This window comes from Lepidochelys olivacea (genome assembly GCF_965140295.1).
Source record: "Lepidochelys olivacea isolate rLepOli2 genome assembly, chromosome: 5".
Lineage (NCBI taxonomy): Eukaryota > Metazoa > Chordata > Testudines > Cheloniidae > Lepidochelys > Lepidochelys olivacea.
In genome coordinates, this window is record NC_140415.1 from 132,562,404 (window position 1) to 132,581,153 (window position 18,750).

The 18,750-nt window shown below is 39.7% G+C and overlaps 1 protein-coding gene across 3 annotated transcripts in view; it reads right to left on the reverse strand.

Moving 5' to 3' along the window:
* Positions 1-18,347, reverse strand: part of NRG1 (neuregulin 1) — a 707,499-nt gene extending 689,152 nt beyond the window's left edge. For all 3 annotated transcript variants that reach the window (XM_084628934.1, XM_084628933.1, XM_084628932.1), the window contains exon 1: positions 18,166-18,347. In XM_084628934.1, the coding sequence (XP_084485060.1) occupies positions 18,166-18,274 (109 nt within the window). In that variant the 5' untranslated portion in view covers positions 18,275-18,347. The remainder of the gene's footprint in view (positions 1-18,165) is intronic.
* Between the last annotated feature and the right edge of the window lie 403 nt (positions 18,348-18,750).

The window sequence follows — 18,750 nt, forward strand, 5'->3', positions numbered from 1 at the left end:
TCATGCAAGCACCAGGTTAAATGACTCAGCCTTTGGCACCCCTTAAACTGAATCTAAGCTTTCATTTAAAAAAATAGTCAATTTCTGGCTTCTTTCCTTAATGAACCTTGAAATCATAAACCAACATAAACCAATTGTTTAGGGATGAAGGGCATGTGCAGCTGTGCTGTGCTTCTGCAGCAGGTGGGTTAGACTAATACAGCATTACCAGCTTGCACCAAAATCAGGACTCTTGCAATACTTAATGACTCCAGAAGCTGAGAATTTAAGAAGAAAACATTAAGTACCAAATATCTGGAATGAAGTGTGCCATAATTCTGCAGGTGTTTTAATTGAGTACTTGGATTATACGGTCTTCTCTTAGTGAAGACTATGCTCTAGCCTGTCTGGAAATCTCACCTTGTCCTGTTTGTCAAACTGATAGACTGTTTAAAATCACGATTCTCTGTTCCTAGATAGGGGAACAGTGCTGATAACTCTCACAATCTTATGGTGAGTTTGACCATCTTTGTGTTTTTCTTAGAAGCCTAGCTCCTGTTATCATGTAATTACATGAGAATCTTAGCTTTTGTTTTTAAAAAAATAAGTTTCTAGGCTTCTTAGTTGCTAAGAAAATTTTGAACAAATGACCTATAAAGACTCTAAAAGCTCAGAAGGCAGATAAAAAGAACCCAATTTATTATTTTTTTAAATGTCATGACTTTTAAACCAATCTTCGGATTATTGGGGAGGCCTGACTTGTGATCTTTGAACACTCAAAGTTGTCAAAACTGCTCTTAAACCGAATCAATTACAGTTGGTGTGCATCCTAAAGAGACATCTTGATGACTCTCCCCAGCTGCCTGGCACCAGCCCAAATGCACAGCGGTGTGACCATAATGGCCAGGAATTAGTGAAGTTTAAGGTTGGTGGAGCAACAAAAACTTTATTTGCAGGCCCACCAAAAAATGCTCTGGCTGCTTTTGCTTGTTAGCATATTCAGCCCACCCTTAGACTGGGACGGAGCTGGCAGCGGTTCACTGAGAAAGCTTCAGGCCATGGGCATGCTCACCATTACCACAGCCACTGTAACGATAAGACCTAGCTCCCCGTAACCTGCCACCATTGCATCTAGGCTAGGGCACATGCGATATACTCCTTGTAGTCCCCACACCTCCGCCTCAACTGCTGCAATGGCAATGCACATGAAGGGGCCAAGCCGCTGCAGCATTAGCAGCAATCCTGCAGCCAATGAGTAATTAATTAAGAACATTTTAACGTATTTCCAGAGAGAGAACCTACATTTCATTGTGTATACATTTCTGACTTCTACAGTCTCTAGCTTTTAAGATTGAGGGGCCTGAAAAATCATGAGACTAAAAATATCAACTGCCGTTGAGGGACCGTTTTTAACTCATTAGAACTCATAAACCGATTAACAGATTTACCGGAAAACCCTCAGAAAATTCGATCTTTACTCACGGATTGTGTGCTGCATGTATGGAGAAGGATACACCACACTTTTCATGCAATACAAAGTTTGAATCCTTGCTTTAAATGCAAAAACGGAGCCCAGCCTTACCGCCACTCTTCCATCATGCAACATTTTAATGGCCTACGGTTGGTCATCGAATCACCAGTAAATTATCTTATGACAATAAACACATGAAACGAAATGACATAAAACTGCTCTGTGGTTTATAGACAGGTCTTTCACAGTTTGTCTTACAATTGCCCCTCTTTACCTGCAGTTCTTCTCTACATAAGGAGACATTTACAGTGCACAGGAACAAGAAAGTTTTACTGGTCCTAAAAAACTAGGAACAATGCTGCATATTCTTGACACCATCTATGGGCACCTGATCTATTAACTCGCTATTTACGTATATACCAAACATCTCTCATTTTTTAGAGTACTCCTGTGACATATGCAATCAAGACAATATTGACTAGATTTTCTATTTACTGTATCCTTTGGAAAAGCAGATGACATTTTCTTTGCTACGGGAGGGACTTTCTTTATATTAAATATTTTTGAGTGGTAATCTTTCAAAATCAAACTATGAATTGCACCCCACATGAACATGACCCCAAACTGTAAGAGGACACTATGGGAAATAGGTTAAAGAGCAAAGTGAGTAATGCACAAGGGAGACAAGGTGGGTGAGTAATATCTTTTGGTAACAAGCTCTTTCACCCACAGAAATTGGTGCAATAAAAGATATTACCTCACACACACCCCTCCTGCCCATCTCTCCAATATCCTGGGACCAGCAATGGCTACAACACTGTAAATAAAAAACAAGGTTCTTTTTGCAGTGCTTGTTATGTCCTGCCATTGATGCTTTTGGTATCTGGCTGCATAGTAACCTAATTTCAAAATGGAACAAATTAACAGAATTAAACAGAAGGGAACAATAGGTCATATTAAGCCATTAAATTAATGGAGCTACAGTGAAGGAGTTAAAGGCAAGAACAGTACATTAATCACTCATCGGTATTTACAACAAAAAACCAGAGTCCCTGAGGAAGCTGCTGGTGGTAACTGAAGAATGTGGAAACAAGAGAATCAGCAAAGCCTGACAATCCCTATCTATGTATTTGAGAGATAAAGCTAGGGTTAAGATAATCCACTCTGGAAAAAAGTAATGACTGAGATAGATCTGACCTAATACCTCCTTGTTATTTACTAACTATATCCCAGTTTTCAATTTTATTTAGGCAGATGTCATATAATTGGAAACCTCTAACGCTTCTCAGACAAACAGTAATGCCAAAGAATTATGATAAAAAATTACAAAATTAACAAGGAGCCTAGTTACGTGATAAATAATAATAATGGGAAAAGAAACGCTCAGCATGCCGCTGTATTTTAAGTGAAAGGTTTGTGCTTCTAGGAATCTCTTCACTGCTGAATGTCTTCCTTTTTTTATGATTCTCTTTAGTCTGGGTTACAAGAGACTTCCAGTGGCAAAAGCCTGCAGTGCTTGGCAGTCTTTGCTACGCTGCAGCCCTGCTAGCGCTGATCACTAACATAGCAAGAGAAAGGAAGAGAGTTGGAAAAGGTCACTCCTCTTATTTTCCTTATCCATTCTTAGTTTACTTCTCATTCAGTGGAACAGTGTAGAACTGATGGTTAAATTAGTTAAAAGTCAGATTCTTCCCTGAAAAAAATGGTATTGTATGGCTCCATGTTTATTGCGCTGTACAATTCCATGCCAAGTCTCCTCCCTTTAAAACAAGAATGTACTATTTTCCAAATGCCAGCTCTTCAAACTCACGGTGTTCACAGGAGCTGCAGACAGCACTGAAAAATCAAACCAGTTAAGCAACTACACATTTTAAACTTGAGGCTACTACCTTTGAAAATATTGGCCCATTGCCTCAAATACACAGATGATGCTCATGGGCCACGTACTTAAAAGTGACGAGCCCCAGCAGGTCCCCTGAAAAACATCAGCGGTTGCTGTGTGGGGAGCACTTTTGAAATCCTGGCCCCAACAATACATCTCCTTCTCCTTAAGTACAATTCACACCATTCCCCAGCTTTCCCCATGCCTGAAGGAAATCAGCTCCTGGACCAAGCTCTCCATGGGCTGGGACTGAGTTACCTCAGAGACTGCTTCTCCCTCCAGAGCCACCGGAGGTAGCCATCGCCTACAGGATCAATGAAACTCACAATAGTTAGAAGTAAAACACACAGAATTTTTGGCAGAATGTGGAACTAGCTGGCAGGAGAATTGAGGACAATGAGTTTGATCTGAACACCTTTAAGACAAAATACAAGACCTCTTTTGATATCGCCTTCCCATAATACACACTCGCCGACACCCATCAAACATACCCACCCACCACTTTATCTGCTTTCACAGTTGTGGAGACATGGAGGAAAAAAACCATAAAGGGACAAGAAGAGTTAAATGAAGTTCTGACCAATCTTTCCTACCTCTAGGAAGAACAATAGAAGAGACATATCTGGTCTCTGTTTAGACATTCATAAAGACCGTTTAATTTTGCCTAGCACTCGAACACCACAGAGAAGGATGTGACCTACACACACAGATCTTAAGTATTTGGAAACACATAAAAATGTCATTGTCAAGTAAACTCACAATGTAAAAATTGTCAACATCCTAGAGTACATGTCTGGTTTTATCCATGAGATAATAGCTGGATGCAAGCAGAATACACTCACTTCAATCAACTCTTTCAGACTTTAAATTTGAGGCCACTTCAACAACGCACTCAACAGTAGATTGACAGGTTTTGAGGCATTGTGATAATCTAGTCTGAGCTCCTGCATAGCACATCCCACAGAACTTCACCCAGTGATTTCTCATTGAGCCCAATAACTTGTGGTTAAATGAGAGTATAGCTTTTAAAAAGACATTTAGTCTTGATTTAAAGACTTCAAGTGATGGATAATCCATTACATCTGCTAGTAATTTGTTGCAATGATTAATTATCCTTACTGCTATTTTTACTTTGAGCTTTTTTAGCTTCAACTTCCTAGATTGAATATTTCTAAATTAAAAAGTCCTTTATTACCAGAAATCTTCTCTCTGTGAAAGTACTCTTAGATCATGATTAAATCACTTCTTTACCTTATAGAAGAGAAGGTTAGTAGACTAAGGTTCTTCAGTCTCTCATTATAAACCATGTTTCCAGCCCTCAAGATATTCTTGTAGCTACTTCCAATTTTTCAACATCCTTTTTAAAATATTCACACCAGAACTGGATACATTATTCCAGTATTTGTTTCACCAATACTGTCTGGAGAAGTAATATCAGCTCCCTACTCCTACTCAATATTCCTCTATTTATACTTCCACTGTAAATGTCTTTGTGGTAGGGACTGTCTTTTTTGTTCTGTGTTTATACAGTGCCTGGCACAATCGGGTCATGGCCCATGACTGGGGCACCCAGACATTACAATGATGATGATCATCATCATCATCATTTTAGGATGACATTAGCCCTTTTAGTCACAGCATCATACCGGGCGGGAGCTCATGTTTCATTGGTTGTCTACTATGACCCCTGAATACAGTCCCTCCTGCCTGTAAATATAGCCTACATTTTCTGTTCCTAGATGTGACTTTGCATGTGGCTGTATTCAAATGCGTAGTGTTTGGCTGCACACAGCTTAAAGTGATCTAAGTCCCTATGTATCAGTGATCTGTCCTTGTAATTATTTATCATTCCACCAATATTTGTGTCATCTGCGAAATTTATCAGCAATGATTTTTTGTTTCTTACTGATTATTGATAAAAAAATATTGAAAAATGTTGGTCTGAGGACTGATTGTTTTATAACCCCACGAGAAGTTCCACCCTCCATCATTGATGATTCCCACATGAACAAGTAGGGTTTGAGATCTATCAGTTAGGTATTAAATGGATTAAAAACTATGTGCTACATTGCTTTAGTGTAGTGCTATTTTTAACAGAATGTCATGAAAGGTTAAGTTAAATGCCTTACAAAAGTCTAAAAATATTATGTCAACACGATTACTTTTATCAACCAAACTTGTAACTTCATCAAAGAGCAACACTGGGTTAATTCGACAGAACCTATTTTCCATGAACCCATTCCGACTGGCATTAATTATATTTCCATCCTTTATTTCTTTACTGATCAATTCCTGTATCAACTTTTTAATTATTTTGCCGGGGATCAAAATTAGACTAATCGAGTCTGTAATTTCCCAGGTTATCCCATGTACCCTTCAAAGATCAGATTTTTATAAATAGGTCCAAGATTACCGGCATATCAGAATGGCCTGGGCAGGTATACAGCAACCTGAATCCAAACTTGCAAGCGAAGTGCAAAAACTTAGAAAAGCAGGTACACCTAATATCTAAGACCACTTTGTACATAACTTTGGTTAATGCTGAAATAGAGAACTCACAGCACATTAAAAAAAATATGGGAAGCAGAATTCCATGGTACCATAAAAGATGTCTTTCAGATAAACGTGCTTCAGAATTCACACACCACCACTGCCTCACTATCACGGAATGAATTCTAATGGAAAGTAAATACACTCTACAACATCAGCAAAACAAACTCAAGTAGCCAAAGCCCTTGCTAGAGAGAATAAAGACAACTGGGTCATAACACATACATTTTCAGAGAGTGTGCACAAAGCCAAACATTTTAGTCATACGTTAATGGAAGCTTACAAAAAACCATTTGACATACACAAAGAAATCCAGTGTGTTATGTTCTGGCAGACTCTCCCCCAAAATCTACCAAACAATAAATGAAAAGATGTATTCTGAATATTAAATAACAGCAGGAAAAATATATCACAAGAGAAAATCATACCGTTACAGTCTGGCAAAACAAAATATTGGTAAGAGAGAAACAAAGAAAAGGAGGACTTGTGGCACCTTAGAGACTAACCAATTTATTTGAGCATAAGCTTTCGTGAGCTACAGCTCACTTCATCGGATGCAGACTGTGGAAAGTGTAGAAGATCTTTTTATACACACAAAGCATGAAAAAATACCCGTATTCTTTCATGCTTTGTGTGTATAAAAAGATCTTCTACACTTTCCACGGTCTGCATCCGATGACGTGAGCTGTAGCTCACGAAAGCTTATGCTCTAATAAATTGGTTAGTCTCTAAGGTGCCACAAGTCCTCCTTTTCTTTTTGCGAATACAGACTAACACGGCTGCTACTCTGAAACCAGAGAAACAAAGCAGGTTTGAAAAGCATTGGACTTTAATCAGTGAGTTAGTTATAACCTGCAAGAAACAAAAACAAAATATAATGACCTTGAGCTACAGCTACACTGTCCTCTATCTAGAAAGAAATTAATCTCCCATAACACCTGCCTGCCCAAGGGTCTACATGCTGCACCAAACACCCATATACCTACATGTGTATAAAAACTCTACCTCAGCTTCTTCTAGATTCATCCATTTATAACAATATTTCACCAAATAGCTGTGTATAATAAATATGCATCAGTTGCCTCTGTATATTCTTATGTGGAAACACAGTATCTGTGTTCTTATCTGCATATAATAATAAAGCCTGTGTCCATACCTGGGTATTTTACGTGTATATAGAGTTACCTGTACAAACAAAAAGAAGTACTGTAAATCAAGCCTGAAGTGTTGGAAAGTCACACGCTACACAAATTTAGTATTTGATTTTTATTTTTAAATAGCTTCACTGAGATTCAAGGCTCAAGATATCGAACACACAAGCATACACTTGGAGTTGTGTTAGTTGAAACAAAGTGCAAACTGGCGGAGCTACGTCGTCATTTTTAAAGTTCAGGGACCGTTAAACCACCATGGTAGATTGATTCACTCAGGATCAGGGGGAAAGCTAGGAAGTTGTGAAACCTTAATTAAGGGAGACAAAAGGTGATCACACATCTGAAAATGGTCAGGAGACTCTTTTGAGCCTCCGAAGCAAGGTCTGGAAGTTAAATAGATTAATATGACTTTTCAAAGGGATTTTTGAAATCAATACCTCTGCACAGAAGTCAATGGTTATTCTGTATTATTAGTGCAAATATTGAGAGAAGTGATAAGAACAAATATTCCCTGCACAAAAGAGGAAGACAAGAAAAATATATTGTCCTCCTTCTATAAATATCTTTCTTATAAATGTTTGCTATGAGTCACACCCCTGAGATAATCAGCCAGGTTGAGTCACAAACAAACAAGCAAACAAAAAATTAGCCACGCGTGGCAAGGGAAACTTCTTTCTCTACATGCTCTCAAAGGCTCTGATTTAGTCAAGCATCCATAGTCAGAAAAGCATTTAAGAATGTACTTAATTTTTCGCACGCACTTAAGTCCCATGGAAATCAGATAATTAGTAGCACGAGCACTCTGATAGGCACATGCAATGCAATCGTGGGAGGAAAGGTGTGGATGCTACTTGCACCCACCAAAGGGAGGCCTTTTTGAAAATTTAGTCAATAGAGTGATTTAGTCTGCACATTCAGCTATAGTGCAGTATAGCCACAATTTTCAAACCTGCTCCTAGGATCATAATTAGGCACCTAAATAAGTTAGAATGGATAAAACTCATATTAAAAACAAACCAGTTCTGTCTTCTGTATAATTTTTTTAAAATTTTATATTTAAAAATACTCAAGGCAGTTTCCACTGATACAGGCTGCCCTTAAATTTATTATTCCTGTTCCCTTTCCCTATCTTTCTTACAATTGTCACTCCTTTGAGGAATTCTCTGCATGTACAAATGACAGGACTTTCCTCCTGATCTTTTTAACTGTTGTCAATAAATGAAAATATTCACATTTGTATAGTGGAAAAATACCCTTCAGAAGATCCCAAACAAACTGAAGGGTTGAAATCCTGATTCCATTGAAGTCAAAATCAAAACTCCCATTGACCTCAATGGGGAAAGGTTTTCACACAAGATGAACAAAGATACTTGGATGAAAAACATGAGCCAAGTTATTTTCTGCTGTACTTTATGCTTTTTCCACTTATTTTGAGGGGGGCGGGGGGATGACAATGTCCTTCTACAATTCCCTGGGCCAGATCCTGTGCTGGTGTAAATTAGTATAGCTCTGTTGAAGTCTCTGGAGCTCTGCCAGGTATGCCAGCTGACAAACTGGTTTCTGTAATTCTTACCAATGACCTGTGAAGCAGTGAAGTCCCTTCTGGTCAGATGAAAGTGGCTACTAATATCAGCCAGTAATGAGAAGAGATTTATATGAGACATTCACCTTCCAGCTTTTCTTCCTTGGCACCCATAATCCAACCAAGCTCCGGTCAAAACCCATACTGGGGTGTTTATATAACAGTGTGTTGCATGGCCAGTATGTACCTGCAAGCCATTCCCATTTTCCTCTGCTTTAGCAAATAAGGATGGGGTTTTCAAAGATACCTAGGGGATTAGGATTACCAATTCCTATTAACATTTAATAGGAACTGGGAGTCCTAAAGAAAACTGAGCATGCAAATTCCCTAGGTGGCTTTGAAAATCTCAGCACAAATGTTTAGAATAACAGCCCTCTGAAGTGTTTATTCCCCTTATGTTGCTAGGGTTCAAAATGTCTGAGAGAAAATATCTTGCTTTCCAGATGCTGATACATTTAGTAAGATTTAGGTCTGCTTAAATATGACACCCAGGGTCATTTGAACCATGTATTTATCAATGTGATGTCAAATACCTAATCTTTAACAAGTGATCTGTTCACCTTGCAAAAAGGTATCACTCTTCATATTTAATCAATCTTTTGGAAAATATTAATCATCTGAGACCCTCACAACAGCTCCACTGATACAGTAACTTTGTCATAAACATTCTGTGCCTCTGGAAAATACTCTCTAACCTATCTTTGCTCCATGTTTCTTTTATTCAAATTGATATAAAAGGAAACTCAATCACAGGATCTCATCACCAGCTGGCGGTATACTAGCAGGTTGGTAACTGATGACTTTCAGTAACCTTAACAATCATTCAGCTTACCATTAATAGAAAGGCACCATGTTTTTGCTTTTGAAGACTAGTGTTTCATAGTAAAACATAATCTCACCTTACATGAACTATATGTTGTTACTGCTGCTATTTTATGCTTTGTATATATACACCTGTTAAAATATATATATGTATTAAAAAATCGTGAAAAACCTTTGATCTAAAAAATAAAATATAAAAATGTCCCTGAATTAATATACACATAAGCCTAAAGATCCAGCAATTCAGTGTTCCAAATGTGATGGGAGAAAAATAATTTCAGAATCATGTTCATTAATATGTCACAAATGGCCACTCCATTTTCTTACCCAATTTGTGCTGGACTGTAATTATAGCTTCAAGGGCTGTTCCTGCTGTCAGGGAAAGTCAATGGAAGTTTTGCTGTTGACATCAATGGAGACACGAGCAGACCCTAATGTAAATTGGAAGTTCAAACACTTTCAAAATCCTACCTGATAAAAAAATAATGTTGCCCAATATTTTCAGGATCAGCTTGTTCCAAATATTTTAGAGTTCTAATGCAACACAACCAATGTATCTAGTAAAGCCCAAAAAACTTCCACTGATTTTCAATGGGATTTATGCATGTTTATTTAAGTCCGTGATTGAACAAAGCACTTCAAAATGTGCTTAAGGCCCCTATCCAGAAAAAGATTTATTCACATGCTTAACTTTAAATTTAGTCTCATTGCTGGGACTACTCACATGATTAAAGTCAACCATGCGCTGAAATGCTTTGCGTAATCAAGCAAAGCACCTATTGATTCCAGGGCAGCAGAATCAGGCTTTAAATGCTACAAAATTGAGCTGCTTCATTTGATCAAATTGTTTATTGAAAATTAGCCAAAAATGTGACACCTATGTTCAATGTTATTCCCACCAGTGGCAGAAAAAATTAACATGCCAGAATTTTTGTTAATAATGTCCATTGAAGACCCCAACTCTGTAACCCTTACTTATGTGATTCACTGTTGCTCACACAAGGAGCCCTACTGACCTCATGTGAGTCAATTCACTGAATAAGGGATGCAAAACCGAGCCCACGGTAATCACTAGAAATAATGGATTTTTTTTCTTTTGTTTTTTGAAATGGGAGAAGAATTCTGCCTTTGTCTTCATTTGCACATTGCTGTGAGATTAGGGCAATTACTAGTGGAGTAATTACACAAGGAGTACCAAATATTTCATTTTAGTGTAGTGGTAATATCCTGCATGTAAACTACTAGATTTAAATGGTTGATACAGCTTGTAACAAATCTGCCCCTTTACAAAATTACTATAGAAAATATTTTATATGTGAAAAATTATTATTAAAAAAACACAACTGTTATTGAAAGCTTCTCACTTATGGCAGCTGCTTTTGCAAAATATTTTAAATGACAGATATTAATACATTCTGATTTGTTCCACTGGTAGATGCAATCTAGCGTCACTACATTTTCAATAATTATATATCTTTCAGCTCTGAGAACAATAGAATTAACTGTTCTTCAGCAGTTACTAATAAGACAGCTCAGCATAGTTAAATAACAAATGTGAAAGACGAGAAGGAATGGCCTTGCAAAAGGACTGGATGTGTTTTAGACAGCTGTTGCAAAAATTAATTGAATCCATATTCACTGTTCTGAATCTGATTCCCTTCTTCTATACTACCAAATGCTCTTTTGCACAAAGGAAGTAAAAACACATACATATAACTGTTAAAAAACAGACAACTGGTCCTGATAGAAAGTAGGTGGTTTATAAAGGAATCGTAGCTGTTGCCATAAACAGACTTGTTGATATCATGATAAAAAAGATGTATTACTCTTACAGGTTTTTGAAAACTCATCATAAAAATATGTTTAAAAATAGTAAACAAATACTGTGACGACACGCATTTTGAAAATCCAGGCAATAGAAATACAGACTGTATATTACACCATCTTTGATTTCAGCAGGAATTTTGCCTGAGAAAAAAATGCAGAATGAGGACCAAATATATCTAATAAAACATAGGCATACATTTAACATAACTTTGCTTTCAGAATCTGAACACTTTCTAATGCATGTTACTGAAAAGAACCATATATTTTGAAGCCGCTGGCCTGCCCTTTCCCCGCACGTTACAAAGGGCACGTTGATGCCCTCCCTCCCCAAATTTCACACAGTCCTAATTGGCTTAAGAGCTCCCAGAACCCCTCACAGCTTATGTCAGGAACTAAAAGCGAATATGACTTTGAGTATGTTACACTTCTGTTGCTTAGAGAATGGAGATGCATGACCTTTCTGTGACCTATCTTTTCAGCCTGCTTAAAGTTGTTTCTGTGGTTGTAATTGACTGACTACTGGAAGAACAAGTTATAAAGCTGTAATGAAAACCACAAGAAAAGAGTAAGTGGATAAGAACATTATAAAAGGAAAAAACAATGAAAGGCAAACATGACAGAATATGACATTTAATAACGATTGGTTAAAGACTTGTTCTGAACCCATGTCAAAGTAGCTTGAAGCTGTTTTTATTCTTTGTCGCTGGGTAATATGAAGGATAATATGAATGGAAATGTAACTGTCTACATTTCCTGTTGGCTGACTGATCCTCAGCTGCCTAGTTAAAACCGCAAATTGTAATATAGGAAAACCACCTTGGCTATAAAGGTCCATTGAAACAATCATAATTCAGAACAAGATGAGCGACAGAGCCCCAGTACAGTACTTTTCTGTTTATGCTGCTTCTAGTCTTCGATTAATAAACCAAACTTGAGCTTGACCAGTTGATGTCTCAATTAATAAATAACCAAAAGAACCCATTATTTATAGCCTCCTCCATGGATGTGTGGGGGGTAACAATCTGGCCCATAGTATTTTGCCTTTGCCCTCATTTCTCCAGATCACATATTATTTTCTAGAGTTTGCAGATCAAGGTTCTTATGCACGCATACTTTTGTGTCATAGGTTGCTGTAGGAAACATTAATTTGCAAAGAGGATTTGAAGCGGGTTTTGACACAAGTTGCTAAATTTTTCTGTGGGTGTAACCCTTTGGAGCATAAAGCACAGTCAGTCATGAGACAGGTGTAGAGAATTTTCCACAGTCTCCATAATGAAATGATGGGGCTCTTAAAGTCTGTCCAGTAAAGTAAGAGTTTACACAAGTTAACTCTTTATAGTTTAATCTAAATTTAGGGAAGACATACACTGTGAAGACTTAAGTTTAAATATTTATTATGTAACTTGCCCATAAATTATAATCATATATGAGGGAGAGAGAGAGAAATGTCTATCGTACACTTTACATATGATACTATTTAGATTATTTAAAGTGTCATTGGAATAATGTGAATCAAACAGACTGAAGTGAAGAGAAAAACCAGATTTCAAATGTCTTTGAAATACCTGATTCCCCCTGTATTTATTCTTGTACATATATATATGATGTGTGCATATGTCCATCTGTCTATATATGTACACCTGATATAAAATATATCCTTTATACAAGAATAATGTTGATATATACATAAAAATTAGAAACTGAATATATAAAAATGAATATGGCCTCAAATCAGCAAAGCATTTAAGCATGTGAACTCTGAACAATCATTTCCAGGTAGTGATGTATATCTTCTTTCTTTAAAGAGACACATTATTAATATTATCCAGCCACAATTTGATATTTATTCATATACCCATTTAAATGAATTATTAATATAGTTTATTTTCAGTAATTCCAGGAATAGCTAAATAACAATAATAAGTACAAGGGAGGGCCAGGTATTTATATTTTAAATCTGATTTTTTTTTAACTTCAGTCTATTTGTGTAAGTGGCATTGCAATACTGTGAATCAATTTAAATAGTAAGTGGACAACATATTTAAAGTACAGGACAGATATTCATATGCTTTGCTCCTTTATTTAATTAGAAACATGTATAGGCCAGTGAGATGTACAGTGTATTATTTTGATTCTTTAGACAGGGCTGGTAACCTCACTGAAATGATTCACAGTCTTAGGGATTGTATCTAACCTCTGTGTATAACAGAGTATGTATGTAATGTCCATTAGAATAGTGTGTGTGCAACCTAGCATATAAAGAGGAAAATATACTCCCATGTGTGAGTAAACAGTAAAGCAACAATTTTTAACTCAGCTTCAAATGTGTTTTTAAATTGTTTGTATTCTAAGGGGTTTTCCCATATGACTATATTTCAGTTTTACTTAGTGAACACGGATGAGAAATTATTTTGGTGTGTACTGAATATCCACACTATAAAAAATAATAAAGTTACACTTCTCAGTAAACTAAGTGCTTCACTCACATGATGGATTTTAGACATCATGATTTGTGTGTTTAAACATAATTTTTGGTGACGACCAGCATATTACTTTGGCAAATTACATTTGTGCATATGTATATATAAACTGTTTCTATTCTTAATGCTAATCACTTAATATAGCTTTGTAAAAATCTCTTTAATGCTGAACAGAAAATCCCCACAGCAGTATTTTAATGTGAATATCTCCTTATAGTCAATATACTTTAAATGCCATTACACTTATAAAGTGCTGAATGCTATATATTATATAAATATTGAATACAGTATCTCAGAATGTATGACAAAACAGTTCTACACACAACTGACATACAGGAATACAAAGCTGATACACATTCTTATTATACTAAAAAAATTTCTCCTGTATACTGTAGACACCAATTGAAGATAGTAAAATACACTGTATGCATAATGTTTCTCTAAACGAAAGCTCACTGTTGTAATTATTATTGTTTTGTCTCTGATAATTACATGCCAATGATTTGTAAACCTTTAGAACTTCCTAAATAAATAAACAAATAAAAAATGAAATGTAAGAAGAGATGCTAGCTTTACTGATAAAATTTGGCCAAATAGAAAATCATCCTGCATACATTTAAAAAGGAAGTATATAGAGACATTCCTTAGATCATATGTAGCCCAATCCTGCAAACCCTAGGCCAGACTGTACCCCCATAATAAATGTATAGCATAATCCCACCCCTTTCCTAGACCCAGCTGGGGAGACATTCTATGGCATCTTCATGGAAGGGATGGAGGCTAGGAACGAGGGATAGATAGCCACCCACGTTGGAGGCACCACTTCATTCCCTACAAGCCCCAGGCATGTTATCTAGGAAAGATCAAACAACTTATGATGGGGAAACCCCTGTAAGGAGACCAGCCATGGTCTGGGGAATTCCCTGGTAGCAAGGCCCTGTTGAAGCCGTGTTGACAGGGAGTTGGGGGTGGGGAGTATATTGGGGGTATAGAGCCAAGGCAAAGGCACAGGGCCTCAATGAAGATGACATTAGTCTCCTGCTGATTCCTTGGGATCGGCACAGACCCAGGAGGCTCCATGTGGCTTGTCAGGTCTAAGTAGACCAACTGAATGCCACAAAATGATCCTGACTGAGCTTTCCTCCCCTGCTTAGCCCACTACGGTATGTTCTACCATGACAGACGGCAACGTGGCCACCTTACTCATGTGAGTTAGTCTTTACCTTCGAAGTCAATGGTGCAGCTTGTATGAGTAATAATTAATCATATGAGTAAAGTTCACAGAATCTGTACATGGGGATTAGGTGCCTAAATACCTTTGAGGATCTGAGTCTTAGAGACTGGAGGCCCAATCGTCAAGACACTACCCATGTGGGTAGTTCAACTGGAATGCAATACGAGCATTTACATGAACAAAGGCTACTTGGATGAGAAAGAGCAGAGTTTGGCCCCATATTAGTAAATGTCAAAAGATTTCAAGAATCAAAAGTACTTGGCATTCAGTCCTTCTTCCACTGAAGTATAGGAAAACTGCTATTGATTTCTTTGGGAACAGGATCAGAGGGAGAGAAAGCAGTGAAGTAAAAGAAAAGGACAGAGGGCCAGTTCCTCAGCTGTTATAAAACAGTATAGCACCACTAAAGTAAAAAATGGAACTATGACAATTTACATCAGCTGAGGATCTGACCCAGAGACTGAAAAACTCTGGGAAAAATCCTGGCCCCGTTGAACTTGATGGGAGTTTTGCCACTGAGTTCAGTGGAGCCAAGATTTGGCCCTCTGTTGCTTCCAAAAAGCAAGTTAAATGTCTTTAGATAATACCCCCAAATAATGTTAAATTAGCCTGACATTTTTAAACCAGTACAGATCATCATCATTTCCATACAATCACTACAGTGTATTATTTCCTGTGGTTTATTTGTATAGGGAACAAAGCCTGGGAATATCCCTCCCATCCCCTGCTAATCTTGCTGATCAGTCAGTAACTTCTTAGCCAGATAATTTATTCCCCACCTCCTCGATTTCATTATATTTCTGTGCTATGCACTGTTATTTACCAAATATATTATCACTATTTACCTCAGTCCTCTGCTTAAAGATAGTGCCAGATGTAGAGACCCTTGCATGACTGTGCCTTCTGCGCACTGTATCCATCACTAGAGAACTGAGAAAATTGTGGGGTTTTTTTTTTTTTAAGAATCAAAGACAATTACCCAAACCCTAGGAAGGCAAGACCTGAGCTCACTTCTATATGGAATACCATGTCCTTCTTTCTTCTGGATTTCAGTGCCTAGATACTGCGGGAAACAGCACCATATAAATATGCGTGAGAAAAGGAAAGGTTTCAAAAATAAGGGAACAACCCTATCTTTTTACTCTTAGGAGTAATTCCACTGAAGTGAACTGGGTTACCTACATGAGTAATTGAAGCAGCATTTGATTCCAAAGTGGCAGTTTTATTCATTCCACAGTTTACGTCTTAAGTAAATGTAAAACAGTATGTGTACCCATTAGCAGACATCACAAGGCATATTCTTAAGTTCAAATGCAGCAAGAAGGTAACCTATAATTACTTTATATTTGCCAAATTGCAGGCTGCAAACAAATACTGTAAATATACACACACATTGCATGGGTATAGACTAGAAACAGCAACAACAACAAGATCCTTGCCTGTTTTGAACTACTATGTTAATTGCTGTTTGTATCACCTTGTTTTCTCACTGATTGCTCATAGTTTTAGCTGCTTGAAGGATTCTGCAGCTACAGAATTGCGATGATTAGAAAGCATAAGCACAGAACAATGCCCAACTAAATATTTCCCATTCTGAGTACAATAATAAAACCATGCTCGCAGAGATAATATGGGTTCTATGTTTCAAGTAGCCATTGAAGGCTTGCAGAAAAAATTGACATGAAAATTTGAAACTCTTTAGACATTGATACTGTTATAATGTTCTGAATCAAAATGATCCTGGGGGTGAAGATTTACACAGTGATTCTTACCACACGAGGTTCATAGCAGTATTGACTTTCTACATGCAGTTCTCAGCTGGGCCTATTCTGTGGCTAAAACAAAATCCTTTCTGTATGTATTTAATGATATCAGAGTTGTTATTACGGAGGATTGAACAGGCATACCTTCAAACTCTACAACAGGAGAACACAAGCTGCTGTATAGTATTATTCAGCTTTTATGCTAGCTAATAAGACAGGTCCCCTGAAGAGTGTTTCCCTTGTTTTACAGTGACATCTATCAGCCAGAGCTGGGGAATCCCAACATCACTCACTCCTGCTCAGCACCACTGCGTGTGAACAGCTCCCCTCTGCACACTGGGGCAGCTTTACATTGCTCTGGTGAAAGGGAGGGAGAAGGAGAAAAAAACCAAGTCTGACTAAAAAAAAAAGTTGAAAAATACAGGAGCTAAGCTGATAAGCACCTCATCCTAGCAGCTTGGGCTCTAGCAACCATCCCTGCCCCAGCCACACAATAGAATCACCTTGAAACATTCAAATTAAAGAGGAGTGACAGACTGTAAATTACAGGTGTTATGAAACATGACCAGGTGGAGAGTGGAAAACAACCCAGTTAACCCAAACAGTTCACATTGGCTGGCCGGATCCTATAGGCTCCAGGCGAGCTTATTTGTGTCTAGAGAGCGTTGTCATGTGCAGCCATGGTAATACAGGGGCTGGGAAGAGATCTTGCCTCCTTTCTGTGAAAAGGTAATCACCGGATTGCAAGGATGATTGCAATCGGAGTAGAACAGAAAGGACCGAAATAGCCATGCTGCCCACATGGCGTAACCAAGATAGTTATCTGATCTGTCAAAGCGGAGCGGAGCAAGTCCGAGGCGGGGGGCCAACCTTGCAGACCCCTTGATTTGTAACTGGGCTCCTCTTTAATTCTTCTTCATGGCCCGAGGGCTAAAGCTCCGTCATCGCCTCTGTTTTACCAAACTCGCAACGTACAAATCGAAGCAAGACATCCAGGCTTTGACTCCCCCAAACCTCTACCCCCCGCCCCTATTTCTCGGGAGGATAGGGGAGCAGCCAAGGCCTTTACTAGGTGAAATCGACAGCTCGCCAGCACCCCAGCTTTGGTGACACTTTGAAGCCTCTCCTCACCAACTACCACTGATTTGCAAAGACAAAGCACATGCTGCTTGGCACAGAGCTCTCTCACACAGCCTCTGCCGAGCACCCCCAACTCCCGCCCAGCCCGCTGGATGGCACGAGTGGGCGTGGGGCCGGCTTACGAAGTTTCGCCCTCCCCACGCAGCTCTCTGCAGCCAGCCCCAGCAACGTGGCATGCCCCCGGGCAGCGGCCAGGGAAGCCCCCGGGGGCCGAGCGGACAGGCGGGCGCGGACCCCCCATCCCCAGCCCGCCCTCCCGGCGCACGGCGCGGCTCACTTACCACATCCCCGGCACAGCGCCCGGCTGACCTCCCGCTTGAGGTTGCGGCCGGTCTCCAGCGGCGGGGAGGACGCCTGGAAGAGCGCGGCGCCGGCGTCCAGCGGCTCCATGAAGAAGACGTAGCGGCTCTCCTCCTTCAGCCGGCCGCAGGCGGAGCCGGGCTCGCCCCGCACCCGGAGCAGCGAGTCCTTCCGCAGCCCGCCGCCCTTGCCCGCCCACACCTGGTGCACCCGCACCCGCGCCTCCCAGGGCGGGGGCGCCGGGCTGGGGCTGCCGGCCGGCGGCGGGGAGGGGGGCCCGGGCCCGGGCCCGGCCGCGGGGGGCGGCCCCGCTTCCCCCAGCCCTGCCTGGCGGGCCGCCTCCCGCGGCAGCACCTTGCCCTCGATCACCACCGCGGCGCGCCGGGCCAGCTCCTGCACCGAGCCCACGCCGGGCGGCGCGGAGGAGCACGGCGGGGCAGCCGCCAGGGCCGAGGTGCCCAGCAGCAGCAGCGGGAGCAGGAGCGGGAGCGGGAGCGGGCGGGCGGCGGCGCGGGGCGGCGAGCGCATGGTGCCCGGCCCGGCGGCGGGGGGCGGCGAGCGCATGG